The 15,061-nt window shown below is 42.4% G+C and overlaps 1 protein-coding gene across 6 annotated transcripts in view; it reads right to left on the bottom strand.

Moving 5' to 3' along the window:
• Window positions 1-15,061, bottom strand: part of TTC23 (tetratricopeptide repeat domain 23) — a 95,397-nt gene that overhangs the window by 6,227 nt on the left and 74,109 nt on the right. For 4 of the 6 annotated variants that reach the window (XM_087428876.1, XM_087428878.1, XM_087428877.1 and 1 more), the window contains 2 exons: window positions 10,803-10,952; window positions 2,209-2,331 (listed from right to left, as the gene is read on the bottom strand). The exons of 1 other annotated variant lie outside the window; for it this stretch is intronic. In XM_087428876.1, the coding sequence (XP_087285002.1) occupies window positions 2,209-2,331; window positions 10,803-10,952 (273 nt within the window). The remainder of the gene's footprint in view (window positions 1-2,208; window positions 2,332-10,802; window positions 10,953-15,061) is intronic. One more of the 6 variants, XM_087428879.1, reaches the window with a different exon arrangement.

Here is a 15,061-nt window from a genome sequence, read left to right as displayed (position 1 = left end):
GTCCCTAAAGGGGCCACGTTTGTCTTGCTCACCTTTGTGCCCCAGGGCCTTGCCCAGTCCCCGGCAGGTAAGAAGATGAAATATTTGCTAAATGAATGAGTGATTCAACAAGTGAACAAACAGATCAACTGAGGAAGTTCTTATTTGGAGCCTTAAGACATGGTCGGACCGCAGGGCTCCAGTGACACATCTGCTACTGAAACCTCTGGTAAGGAAGCTCCGTTGTAGGTGCAGTGTCACCACCCTTCACCATCACCATCCAGGCAGGATCAGTAGTGGGAAGAGTGCAGTGACCATGACTGCCTTCTCTCAGGAGTCATTCATAAACCAGGGTGGTTAAGACACGATCTTAAGCATTTGATGTGAACTTTAAAAATTATTTTTGACATGACTTTGACTTTTGAAAGCTAGGTACTAAGGAGCCCAGGAGCCAAGGAAGCTGGGATAGGAACCACCAGTTTGCTGTCTTAATAGCTCTGGCCTGTCTCTGTGCCCCAGGGTCACACCCTTCCCAGTGTGGACAGAGGGGTGGCTCGGTGGCAGCTATGGTGTGGAGGTTAGCTGACTCAGGATATTCTGGCTTTAGAAAACCACAACAGTTAAATACCCAAACTCACAAAGACGTGCATTTTCTGGTTTTGGGGTGGGGGGATCTCTGAAAATCTGTTACACAGGGCCATTTATTTTCACAGTAGCACCTCTTTAGGAGTGGACTGGGGGTGCCCTAGCCCTCCCTTCCTCTCTCAACTTCCAGCCTTAAGTCCTGGAATCGCATCATAATTTCTGTTGGGGAATTTCAGACAATCAAAGTGCTGATGGAATACATCCTATTTATCAACAGAGGCAGTGTAGCCAGGGCTGCCAGTAAAGAGCCTTTTCAATGTGAGGCTACATGACTCAATAATGGAAAACGGAGAAAGACATCCTTTTTCAGGCCTGGTAAGAGTCCACGCCAGCTTGTCATGCTATTATGTGTATTTTGTGTTTACATGAAATGAAAAACAAAGCCAGAGAAAGGTAAATTGTTTTAAACTACTGTAACGCTCAGGATCTGAAATCTCTACTTTTCTCTACACATGTTGTCTGATGCTAGAGTATGTCCACGGAGGAGAAATTTACCCAGGAACTCATGAACTGTGCCTGTTTTCATGTCAATTCTCAAGGCTAGTATTAAAAAAAAAAAAAAAAAGATGTCAGAAACCAAAATACGTGAAAGTGTGAAATGTCTTAAATGTGTAGAAAAACACAAATATACTTTCATTTACTAATCTTTACAAGGCAGGCAGAAATGATTACTTAAATAATGAACTTGGGGAACTGAAAGGACAAACGGAAACACAATTCGTGAGACAGCATTTTCCTATAGAAACAGGGTCACGTGTGGGTGGGACTTGGTTTTCCCGAGCCACTCAGAAACTAGCCTTGTCCTCGCTGGACCCACATTTCCCACCATATCCACTCACCCCTGCAGCAGGGTTTGCTGAGGACCTGCAATAGGCCAGCCCCGTGCCCACTTCAGTGACAGAGCAGAGAACGGGCAGACATGAGCCTTGCTCTCAGGGGGCTTCCAACGTACCAGTGGAGCCAGACATTTAAAAATATGTAAATAAACATGTCATAACAACTCACCACAAGAGCTATGGAAAGGAGAAAGGGACATGGGGCTATGAAAGAATAAAAGGGGTGTCGGTGGTGGTAGAGGGTTCTTGGGTCCGTGAAGGCCTTTCTGAGGTGACATCCAAGTTGCGACCTGCAGGATGGGAGTCAGCCAGGTGAAGAGCACCAGGTTGGGGAAAGGTGGGGTGGGGGTGTGGTCCCAGGCAGGAGGAATGGGAAGTGTTTGAGGGAGCATACCCTGCAGCCCTCTCTCTCTCTCTCTCTCTCACACATAGACACAGACACACACACACACACACACACACACACAACACACGCAGCTCCCTTATCTGGAGGGTCACCAATCTGAGACCCAAGGATTTGCTGCACAGGTGGGTAGGAAGCATCCCATGAGAGAAATACAGGTAAGGTGGGACCAGGGGCCCAGGAGGAGGGGGGAAACGGAAGATGAGGGAGAGTGGGAGGGAGGCCCAGGCACTGCCACATGCACAGCTGCTCAGAGTGCCCATTTGGAAAGCTCTGCCTGAGTATCTACTGAGTGCCAGCCTTGGAAGTGTGGATGTCATCCTTGCTGTCTCCCTCACTCCTCACCTCTGAGTTGCCAAGTGCTGTGGGCTCTATATCCTTATCGACATCCCTCGACTCCCCCACGACTTTGCTCCATCCCCGGGCCACTGTCTTGGAGCAAGCTACCATCATCTTTCTCCAGGACAACTGCAACACAAATATTTAGAAAACAGATGCATCAGCAGGACTTGCTATTGTGAGGAATCCTGTGTCCCCACACGTAAATTAAGGCTTCGTTTTTAAAGCAGACAGCCAGCTTTTTGTATAAGAGCTGGACTGGCCTATTTCTGAGCCAGATAGAGCAAGAGATCCAGATCCTGTTAAAGGCAAGCCTTTTGAGCTGCCTTTTCTTGGCCCGTTTCCCTCATGATATGGAGCTCAGCCATTTTGCTCAGTGCTTCCTTCCTGAGTTCGTGCAGTCCACACCAGCCATTCCTGACCATCACTCTTTCCACTTGTTTAAGGTCACACTGAACTTATGCAGCAGGAGATTTTGCCTTTCCTTCCATCCCTGGCCATCCCCCCATAAACTCATGGTTCTGCATCCAGCGTGGCTCTGAAAAATCACCCGACAGTCTCAGGCCAGGACGGTCTGCCAGACCCACAGTTCTGCAGACCTCGAGGCCAATTTAGGAACTTCTAAGGCATTGTGCACTCACCAAGCCACAGTGAGAGTTCTGATATTCGAGGAGCTTTCCATAGCAAATGCAGCCTTGTCCGTGGCAGTGTGTGTACACTACCTATCTGTGTTTTTTAAGGGACAGCAAAGGTGGAGGGGCGCTGCCGTGGTTAGGGGCCCCAACCCTGAGGAGAGCAACTCTTCTTGGCAGCTGACGACACCAGTGGGGTCTGTGGCCAGAAGGCCTGAAATTCTCATTTCCACTTGCCTGTAGCAAGCAAGGTGGGCTCCACCTTTTCCCCACAGAAGGCTAAGAATGAATGACCTTGATCCCTTTAAACATCAGCTCCCATTCTTATACCACATCAACTGATACACAAACATCCAGTAAGGAGTGCTTGAAGCATTGTTAAGTACATTTCTCAACCCAAGAACAGGATTTTCTGTGTGTGTGTGAGGAAGACCAGCCCTGAGCTAACATCTGTTGCCAATCCTCCTCTTTTTGCTGAGGAAGATTGGCTCTGGGCTAACATCCATGCCCATCTTCCTCTACTTTTATATGGGATGCCGCTACAGCATGGCTTGACAAGTGGTGCGTTGGTGTGCACCCGGGATCCGAACCTGCGAACCCCAGGCCGCCACAGCAGAGCATGCACACTTAACGGCTACGCCACCTGGCCTGCCCCAGGATTTTTTTTATACGCAATTAATGTCATTATGACCTTCCTCTCTTTCAAAAGAGTTGAGGTGGACTGCTGTAGCCCAACAGTGGGGGTTAGTCAAAGACGATTAGAAAAATCAGGATCGAGGACAAGTAAGATTCTACCCGTGAAAACAGTGTGGGCTAACACGTGGCTCTGTGGGGACTCCAGATTGGCTCTGGATTTCTGGTATCCAGGGCAACCAGGAAAACACCACATATGCTAAAGGGAAAGTAAAACCAAGTGGGCCACTGATGGCACAACAGGACATGAACTGTGTATAAAATATGGCCATCTATCAGAAGGCTCTGTGTGTTTGGCCGGTTGGAGGAATGGCTGGAATACAGCCAATGACCTGACAGCCTGTTTTCATGGTCGTGTCTTGACCCATGACCACATAAAACCCTTCCAGGGTTGGCTTTCTCACCTATAATCTATAAATGAAAACCATTTTCCATCACCTTTCTTCAAATGATTCATTACAGTAGGCTTTGGATTTCTTGGAGAAAGGTCACATAAAATTATGTTATTCTTTTATGGAAATGTTTACTGTTCGCAGCTGTAGTCAGGCAGTGGACTGAACCCTGACAATGATAGTATCTAATAAGGAGGCCAGATCAAGACGGGACCCAATCCCAGCTGCACACTGTAACTGGGCCCAGGATTGGTCCTGAGATGCTACTGACCTAGGAAACAGTCTTCGTGGATTCTTTTTGGCAGCCTTTCACCTGGATGAAAATCTTGGCAATGATGCCCATCCTAGAATCAAACCAGGTCTCTATGTTGCAAAAGCATGTGAACTTTTGCTGTGGAAATTTCCATCTGGAGCCAACAGAGTTCTCCAATTTTCCCCTGCAGGCAGACGCCTTTGAAAGAGATCAATAATATGGTTTTCTTTTCAGTAATCTAATTCCGCTGTCTGCTTTGTTTCTCGTGCCTTCCTGTTTTTCATGCATGCAGGACCATGCCTGGGCCATTCAGCACAAGAGGGCACATCTCGAGAGGCCAGTAATCAATGGATTCCTGCTCCAGAGTTGAAAACCAGGGGGATGCAGCTGCTGTTGTGATAAAAACAAGAGACACACTCGGCCCGTAGCTTTAGAAAGCTGCTGCTGGCTCCACAGAGCCCAGTGCTAAACACAGCATTTGAGAAAGTCCAGTTCAGCAGCAGATGTGAGAGGCAGGTTTCAAGCCCTGTGTGTGCCCTGGTGGTCACGGAGCGGCCAGCCCTATCCTCAGCTGGGTACACAGGGAAAGGGGAATGAGGACAGCATGTACCACAGCGTGCACAACCCACAGAGATAGAAGATTCAACCCTTTCCTCTCTGATCCTGGCAAATGGCCAGATAGCTTTATGTCAAAGCCATTGTTTCCAGGACTGATGGTTAATGAGGCCAAACTAAAGGAAAAAGTGTCACGAACTTCCACTACAGGTTTTAGGGATGACAAAAGCTGAGAGTTTCTTGAAGCCGAGCTGATTTTCAGCCCCTTGGGTGGGCTTGTGGCCTAGAGCAATGATTCTTGACCTTCCCCCAGAAGGTGAAATGCAGATCCCTGGGCCCCTGCCCCAGACTGTGGTTTAGAAGGTGACTCTGATGCAGCGGGTTGAAGACCTCTGCTTGGTGAACCACTGACTTATATAAAGGAAAGAGGTGGGCTTTACTTCAGAGTAATCCGCCCATAGACAATTTACTTCACTTCTAGGAGGCTCAGGCCCCTGTCTGTAAAACAGGGCTAGTAAGGTCTGCCCTGCAGGGCTGCTGGGAGGATTAGGAATGATGTAGGAGCCACCCTTGGCAGCAGCGAGCCTGGCCTGGAGCATGAGGTCAGTAGTCGTACCAGCTGGTCCCCATGGGAGCCAGCGGGGCCGTATGAAGGTTGCTGTGGCCCCTCTCAAGTTTCTTGCACAGCTGCTAACATTTATTACCCTCCCCCACTCCTGGGCTCCCTCCCCTGCCTGGAGCTGAGTGGCTAGGCTGAACCCTCGGAAGAGTTTTTCCATATTTCACCTACCTTCCTGGGGGGAGAAAGGAGGAAAGGGAAGGAAAGTGGAGATTCCTAAGGGCCATGAACGCTCTGCCTTCTCCTCCCTCGGTGCTCTTCAGCGGCCTGCACTGGGGCAGGGCTGGCGCGTATCAAAGCAGCTGCACTCCCCTCACCTCATTCCCTCCTCAGAACAACTGCAGGAGGGAAGGAGGGCTCAGGGTTGCTGTTATCTCCATTTTACGATAAGAAAACAGGCCTTTTGCCTCAATTCTTGGGCCACTCCATTCCATTCTCAACACTATCCTGACAGTGATTCTTTTTTTTTTAAAAAACAAAAACCCAAAGTACAAATATAGAGCTGTCGTACCCTTCTTAAAATTTCCTCCACAGCTCCCAGCTGCTTAGAGCAAGGTTCAAAAAAGGTTTTCTGCAAAACACCAGATAGTAAATGTTGTAGGCTTTGCGGACCAAGAGGCAAAAATTGAGGCCACCATGTAGGTAAGTACTATATACTTATGTAACAAAAAAAGAAAACAAATTTCCACAAACTTTTATCAATGAAATTCAAAATATAATAATATCGAGTGCAGATTTTTGTAATCTAGTTCTACTAATGAGAATGGATTTCTTTTTTGGAGGGGGGATAACATTTCACCTAGTTGGGCTCAAAGTTAGTGTTCCCTACCATGAAATCAATATATGATCATCTGTAAAATGAGTACAGATTTTATGATCTGTAAAAACCATTTTTAACTTGGGGGCCATACAAAAACAGGCAGTAGGTTGGACTGGCCTGCAGGCCGTCATATGGGAACCTTGCTAAAAGGACGAAGTCTCAGCCCGTTAACCTGGCAAACAGCTGCAGGGACTTGTCCCCACGTCTTTCCCAGCTGCTCCCCAGACAGATAGTCAGCCCCAACTGCTTTTATTTTTGCTTGAGGAAGATTTGCCCTGAGCTAACATCTGTGCCAGTCTTCCTCTATTTTCTATGGGGGCTGCCGCCACAGTATGGCTGCTGAGGAGTGGTATAGGCCCATGCCCGCACCCAGGAACCGAATCCAGGTCGCTGAAGTGGAGCGCACCAAACTTAACCACTAGGCTATGGGGCTGGCTCCCAGCCACAACTGCTTTTTGCTTCTTAGAGAGGCTTTGCTCTCTCACCCCTGAGCCTCCTCTTCCACCCCATTTCCAACCTGGGATTTCCTGCCTCTGCCAGGCTATACTCTTTTTCAGGACTACTTATCTGGACATCTTCCCTAAACACTTTCCCTAAACCCCTTCTCTCCCATAGATCCCAGTATAGACCTGTCACACAGAACTTGGCACATAATGTCATAGTTGGGAGTTTATAGTCTGTAATTCCCACACTGGCCTGGGACACTCCTAAAGGAAGGGGGTGCTGCACGCCTATTGTACTTGCTGCATGTGCTCCAAAAATAGGGAGGGGCTCTAGTGACCCTGTCCCAAGTTTGCTGACTATGGGACTGTGTTTCCTGCACCACCTCCACCCCAGGCCATCCTGCTGCCTTAGAGGCAACATGTTCCTACACCCTATCACTCCCCTGGCCTTAGCTGACTGCTCCAGGGTGGGCACCAGATTCAAGCCAGGCCTATCATCCTTTCCCTGAGAGCTTTCAAGCTGTGACTGAGAAACGGCATAGGGGTAGGAAGTAAAAGTCTAGAGAGCGGCCCCATGATTTCCATCTTGAGGGGAGACACTGCCATGAGAGAGGAGGAAGATGATGTGCAGAGAGAAGCAGGCAGCAGTCTTGGGCAGAGAGAGCCCTGGTGGTGTTAAATTCTGGCCTCAGCACTTTCTCCTGAGGCTCAAATGCGTCCCTGCCCTGCTTATCACCTGCCTGTTGGCTCTTCCCTCTTCCAAGACATTAGATGCCCCTTTATACCTGAGCTAGTTTGAGTTGTATTCTGTCAGTGGTAACCCCAAAACTCCTACTATCTTGATCTTGGCATTCTCCCCACTGTGCCCCTGGTTTCCAAACTTTTTTAAAGCATAGGAAGCCCTCGTTCAAACCAAATCTTACTCGGAAGCCCAAGATGTGAAATAGAGGAAGTGTTGAATAGACTGCCCAATACAGACTGCCTCACAACTCCTAGCTTTGCAATCAAGGCTGAGACACTTATCTTTTCGGCCTCAGTTTCCCTCTTTGTAAAAAACAGACAGTAAAGGTACCCAACTCTTAGGGTTCCTGTAGTGTTAAATATTTGTTACATATGTAAATCATTCAACACAGTGCCAGGGATATAAGAATCACTCGACAAGCATTAGCTATTATTACATGTAAGTGGGTGATGGAGAAAGACAGCAACTGCCGCTTTCAGCTTCTCTTCTCACCTCTTCCCTCACCATAATGTCTTTGACACGTGTAATGTTTAAATTATGTGAAATGATTGGTTTAATATATATCTTCCTGGCTAGACTGGAAAGTGTCATAAAGACAAGGAACATATTTGTCTTGGTCATTGTTTTTTCCTAGGTCTGCCTAGCACAGTAACTGGCCCATAGAAGATTACTAATAACAATTTGTTGACTAACTAATAATAGATATATGTGTTACCTCACTTAAAAACAGGCACCACACATGGTGCCGTTTGCAGCAGAATCAGAAAAGTCATAAGAAGAGAAAAAGGCTCGACTTACAGGACAGCCCACTCAGAACTGAAGTTAATTCTTTTGGTTTGGTCAGTTATGTTACTGAGAGGTTCTCAGGTTTTCCCCATTTTAAAACTAATTAATATAATAAAGACACAACATGATAGAACTTAGGAGGTAAATTTAAAGCTACAATAAGAGGCAAATTCATAGCCTAAAATACTTAAATCAATAAAAACGAAAATAAATTAATTAAATTACAAACTCAAAAAGATAGAAAAAAAACTCCAACAAAGTAAAACAAAATAAGTCACAAGGAAAGAAATAATAAAGATAAAATCAGAAATTAATGAAATAGAGAATAGGAAGACAAGTAATCCAAAGGAATTAAAATTCTAGTTCTTTGGGAAAATTAACAAAATAGACAAACAATTAACTAACTCAGTAAAGAAAAAAGTGAGAAAATCCAAATATAAAATTAAGAATTTACAATGAGAAAATAACTATTAAAAAAGTAGAAATTTTTAAAATGCCTAAGCCTACTTTGTACATCTCTATGCAAATCAACCTGAAAGTATAAGTGAACTAGATAATTACCTAGAAAAATACAGTTTACCAAAATGACCCCATTAGAGATATAAAGCTTCAACAAACCAACTTTTTGTAGAAGAAACAGAGAAAATTGTCAAGGTATTTCCCCACAAAAAAGCACCAGCCCTAAAGAGTTTCACAGGAGGTATAAACCTTCAAAGACTAGATAGTTTTAACACTGCATAAATTTCTTCAGTGCATAGAAAATAAAAGTAAACTTCCAAATTATTTTTATGAAGCAAATAGAACATTGATACTTAAACAAATATCACTTACAAATATTGGTGCAAAAATCCCAAAATAAATATTAGCAAACAGTATCAACACCATATTAAGAAAATAATTCAATAAGACTAAGGAGATTTATTCCAGGAATGCAAGGTCGGTTCAATAATATAATAAAAAACACCATATTAAGTGATCTAAGAAGAATAATCTGATTATCTCCACTGATACTGAAAAAGTCTTTGATAAAATCCAACATTATTTCCAATAAAAAAAAAAAACTCAAGAAAATAGAAATCAATAGATACTTCCTTAACGTGATAAAATATATAAACCTTAGTCCTAAAGCCAGCATCTACTAAATGAAGAATCACTAGAGGCATTTCCACTAAGATCAGGAACAAGGCAAGGATGTCCATTATCTCACTACTATTTATTATTGTACTAGAGGTATGAGTCAACAGAATTAGATAAGAGAAATCAATTAGAGTCATAAGAATTGGAAAATAAAAAGTAAAAGTATTCTCAGATGATGTAATAGTATACCTGAAAAACCTGAGAGAATCAATACTCTAACTCAAGCAAGGAAAGAATTAAGCAAGCTAGCAGAATATAAAATTAACATAGCGAAACAAATAGTCTTCATAGACACAAAAATAACCAACCAAAAGATATAATAGTGGATAAAAATTCATTTACCATAGTATTAAAGAAGATAAAATGCTTAGAAATCAATTTAACAAGAAATGTGCAAAACCTATATAAGGTATACCTTAAAATGTGCCTGAATGATACAAAACTAGACATGAACAAATATAACGACACCCCTTGTTCTTGGGTAAAATGACTCAGCATCATAAAGATAACAGTTCTCCATAAGTTCATTTACAAAAAAGACAATCCTCCAAAAAATACCACCAAACATTTTATGGAACTAGACAAGTTGATACTAAAATTCATGTGGAAATAAACTTGCAAGAATATCTAGAAAACTTGATATTCTAGGGGGAGAAAAACCAAGAAAGGTGCCTATTCCTGTCAGATATGAAATCATGCTATGAAATCTCTATGATTACAACTATGAGGTCCTGACATTGGAATAAACAAAGAGAACAGAAGAATAGAATAGAAATCCAGAAATAGACTCAAGTACATATGGAACTGTAGTATATGATGAAGGTGTTATCTCAAATCACTGGAGCATAGATGGGCTCTTTATAAAATGGCGCTGAACAACTGGGTAGCCATTTGGAGAAAAGATAACATTAGATCCATACCTCACACAAACCACATAAATAAACTCCAAATTAAAAAGAAATAAATATATAAGTACTAGAACACACAGAAGAATTCCTCTAGAAACTGGGTGTACAGAAACAGAGCACAATAAAACAAAATATTGACACATTACAGTATGTAAAAATTAAAAATTATTTGCATGGTAAAAAAATAATTGATAATTCATTTTAAAATATATGTGTATAGGATGATTACTATATTTTTTACCCAAAAACTATTAGGTTAGATTAACTGCAAAAGTGATGTCATCTTACCTAAATAAGCCACTTATGAAATTTCATTTAAAGATTTTATTTATTCAGTTTTTTCCCCCCAAAGCCCCAGTAGATAGTTGTATGTCATAGGTTCACATCCTTCTAGTTGCTGTACGTGGGACTCGGCCCCACGTTGGACGGAGAAGTGGTGCCTCGGGGCGCTCCCGGGATCCGAACCCGGGCCGCCAGCACCAGAGCGCGCACACCTAACCGCCAAGCCACGGAGCCGGCCCTGAAATTTCATTTAAAAAAAGCATGTTGGAAGGAGAGAAACTGACCCATGGGGAGGGAGAGACGGCTTTTCTCTGCATTATGACTGGCTCCAGCTTTACCTTCTTCAGTTTCCTGTGGGCCCCACTGTGGTTCCCCTGCGCCAGATCGGCCCCACCCAGGAGCCGGTATGTCTCTGCCACCTCAGGACTGACATCGCCAAACACTCCCACTTTGGCTTGCACGGATTCTCTCAGGATCGAGGTTGCTCTCTGTGAAAGGAACAAAAAGCTGTCTGGTGAAAAAGTTTAAAGGCTGAAAAAAATCAATGCCTCTCAAGAAAATGACATAACTGATGTGTATTTTGACTTTTTAGGGGAATGGGTTTGGGTAGAGCATCTCATGAGCTGAACCTACTTTCCTCTGGATAAATAGGAGACAGGAATAACATACAGGGGAGAAAAAGCTGTGAACTATGAAGAGAGAATGCATAAAGGACATCTGGAGAAAAAGCCACTTCAGACATTACAGAACCCATTTTAGTTGAGTAGTAAGAACAAAAGCTAACATGTATCGTGTCCTTTTGTGTCAATAACAGTGCTAAACAGTTTACGTGTGTGAGCTCACTTAATTCTCACTGTCTCCTTTAGATAAGTGCAATTGTAATCCTGATTTGATAGAGGAGGAAAGTGAGGCAAAGAGCAGTCAAGAAATTTGCTCAGAGTCAGAAAGGTCATCAATGGTAGAGCTAGGATCCGAATCCAGCCAGTAATTTTAATCTTTTTTGGATGCTGGCTCTTCTCACTCTGTGCATAGTGATGTTCTTACGAAAGTGAAACCATAGGAGAGCGATGTCAGCATCATGGCGGAGTGAGCACTTCCCTTAGACTCACTCCTCTAAGATACAATGAAAAGTACAGTCATATACAAACAGAGGACATTCACACAACACAAAAGACGTCTGAGAGACCCACGCAGACATATGCCTGAAAGTGGAGGTGCTGGACCCCTGGAGGAAGTGGTAGGAGGTAGAGGATCTCCTCTCCTTCCTGAATGGCAGTGACCCCAGAACTGCGTGTGGCTCTGAGAGGAGGAGGGGGAGGGGTGGCACTCTGTGGGAACACCTTCGCTCTCCAAGTTCCCTCACAGCCTGGGGGAAAGCCCCACACAGAGGTGGCTAAACTACTGTGGGGGTATCTGCATCAAGCCAGCAACCCAGGAGAGTAGATAGCGAGGGCAGAGCAAAAAGCCTCTGGGATCACACAGGTGAAAGAAAGTGCCCCTCCCCTCACCCCATGCTCCAGCTCAGCTGGTCAGCCAGAGTGCCCGCACGTATGATAGAAAAGTAGCAGCTGTGAGCGAGCTGCAGATGGTGGTGGGCTCAGAATACACAGCTCGTGACCCCCGCCCAGTGGTGGCAGGTGGAAGCTGCGGCCAGATACTATCAACATGCAGAAACACAAATTGATGCTGTCAAACAGTATGAAAAAATATATTAATACTCCAGACCAGAAGGAAAATAACAAGCAGCCAGAAATCAATCATGAAGGCACAGAAATTTTTAATCTAAATGACACAGACTTCAAAATAGCTATCACAAAAAACTCAATGAGTTACAAGAAAATACAGATAGACAGTTCAATGAAATCAGGAACTTCTTCACAAAAGAGATTGAAAGTATAAAGAAAAACCAATCAGAAATGTTGGAGATGAAAAACACACTGGATGAGATAAAGAAAAATCTGGACTCCCTGAATAACAGAGCTGATATTATAAAGGAGAGAATCAGCAGTCAAGAGGACAGAAATATAGAAATGCTTCAGATGGAGGAGGAAAGAGAGCTAAGACTAAAAAGAAATGATGAAATTCTCCAAGAAATATCTGACTCAATTAAGAAACGCAACATAAGGATTATATTCCAGGGGGAGAAGAGAAGGACAATGGAGCAGAAAACTTGTTCAAAGAAATAATAGCTGAGAACTCCCCAAACCTGAGGAAGGAGCTGGAAATACAAGTGAAAGAAGCTATCAGAACTCCTAATTATACCAATGTAAAAAGACCTTCTTCAAGGCATATAGTAGTAAAGCTGGCAAGAGTCAATGACAAAAAAAAAACATTAAGGACAGCAAGGCAGAAGAAAATAAGTTACAAACAAACCCCTATTAGGCTTTCAGCAGATTTCTCAGCATAAACCTTACAGATAAGGAGAGAGTGGAATGATATATTCAAAATTGTGAAAGACAAAAATTTTCAGCCAAAAATACTCTATCCAGTGAAAATTTCCTTCAGATATGATGGAGAAATAAAAACTTTCCCAGATAAACAAAAGCTAAGGGAGTTCATTGCCACAAGACACCCCCTACAAGAAATGCTCAAGAAGGCCCTCATACCTGAAAAAAAAAAAGAAAGGGGTTACAAAGCCTTGAGCAAGGAGATAAACAGGTAGACAAAATCAAAAAATTGCCGCTCTCTATCAGAACAGGTTTGCAAAAATTTAATTATGACATTAAAGATAAAGGGAAGGAAAACATCAAAAATGAATATAATCTCATCATTTCAACCACAAACTCACAACACAAGATGGAATAACTTGTGACAATAATAACTTAGAAGGGGAAGAGGAGAGGGATGGAATTGGCTTAGTCTAAGGAAATAAGAGGCTAGCAGAAGATGAATTATCTCATCTATGAGATTTTTTATACAAACCTCATGGTAACCACTAAACAAATAATCAGAACAGAGACACAAATGATAAATAAAGAGAAAACTAAGAAAACCATCATAGAGAACTACCAAACTGAACTGGTAGTCTAAAATACATGAGACGAGAGAAAAAGGAAATGCAGAAGAACTGGAAAACAAGCAATAAAATGGCAGCATTAAACCCTCATATATCAATAATCACTCTAAATGCAAATGGATTGAATTCTCCAATCAAAAGACACAGAGTGGCAGGATGGATTAAAAAACAAGACCCAACAATATGCTGCCTCCAGGAAACACATCTCAGCTTTAAAGACAAACACAGGCTCAGAGTGAAGGGATGGAAGACGATACTCCAAGCCAATGGCAAACAAAAGAAAGCAGATGTTGCTATACTTATATAGACAAAATAGTCTTCCAGACAAAAGAGGTAATGAGAGACAGAGGGGCAATATATAATGATAAAAGGGACACTCCACCAAGAAGACATAACACTTATAAATTTACATGCACCTAACACAGGAGCACCTAAGTACATAAATCAACTATTAACAAACCTAAAAGGAGACATTAACAACAACACAATAATAGTAGGGGACCTTAACACCCCACTTACATCAATAGATAGATCATCCAGACAAGTAGTCAACAAGGAAACAGTGGATTCAAATGAAAAACTAGACCAGATGCACTTAATAGATATATATAGAACACTCCATCCAAAAACAGCAGAATACACATTCTTCTCAAGTGCACATGGAACATTCTCAAGGATAGACTATATGTTGGGAAACAAGGCAAGCCTCAATAAATTTAAGAAGATTGAAATTATATCAATCTAAATGTGTTTTTCTGTAGGTCTTTTTCTAATTCTGTTAGTTTATTTAAGATTGCTTACTTGAGATTTTTCTTGTTTGTTAAGGTGGGCCGGTATTGCTACGAATTTCCCTCTTAGGACCACTTTTGCTGCATCCCATATGACTTGGTATGGTGTATTTTCATTCTCATTTGTCTCCAGATATTTTTTGATTTCTCCTTTAATTTCTTCAATGAGCCATTGGTTGTTCAGTAGCATGTGGTTTAGTCTCCACATCTTTATCACTTTCCCAGCTTTTTTCTTATAGTTGATTTCTGGTTTCATAGCATTATAGCAGAAAACATTATAGCAGAAAAAGACCATTAGAAAAACACCTAACAGATTTAGAGAAAGAAGAATAGACAGAGCCCAAAGTCAGCAGAAGAAGGGAAATAATAAAAATTAGAGCAGAAATAAATGAAATTGAAACAAACAAAAAAACAGTAGAAAGGATCAATGAAACAAAGAGCTGGTTCTTTGAGAAGATAAACAAAATTGACAAACTCTTAACCAGACTCACTAAGAAATAAAGAGAGAAGGCTCAAATAAATAAAATTAGAAATGAAAGAGGAGAAATTACAATGGATACCACAGAAATACAAAGGATTATAAGAAAATACTGTGAAAAACTATATGCCAACAAATTGGACAATCTAGAAGAAATGGATAAATTCTTAGACTCATACAACCTCCCAAAACTGAAACAAGGAGAAATAAAGAACGTGAATAGGCCAATCACAAGTAGAGAGATTGAAACAGTAATCAAAAATCCCCCAAAATAAAAGTGAAGAACCAGATGGCTTCTCTGGAGAATCCTACCAA

Source organism: Ceratotherium simum, chromosome 3 (assembly GCF_057802395.1).
Source record: "Ceratotherium simum simum isolate JZ-2026a chromosome 3, ASM5780239v1, whole genome shotgun sequence".
In the NCBI taxonomy this organism is placed as follows: Eukaryota; Metazoa; Chordata; class Mammalia; order Perissodactyla; family Rhinocerotidae; genus Ceratotherium; species Ceratotherium simum.
Note: the sequence above shows the minus strand (reverse complement) of the source record. Positions and strands in the feature narration are given on the sequence as shown.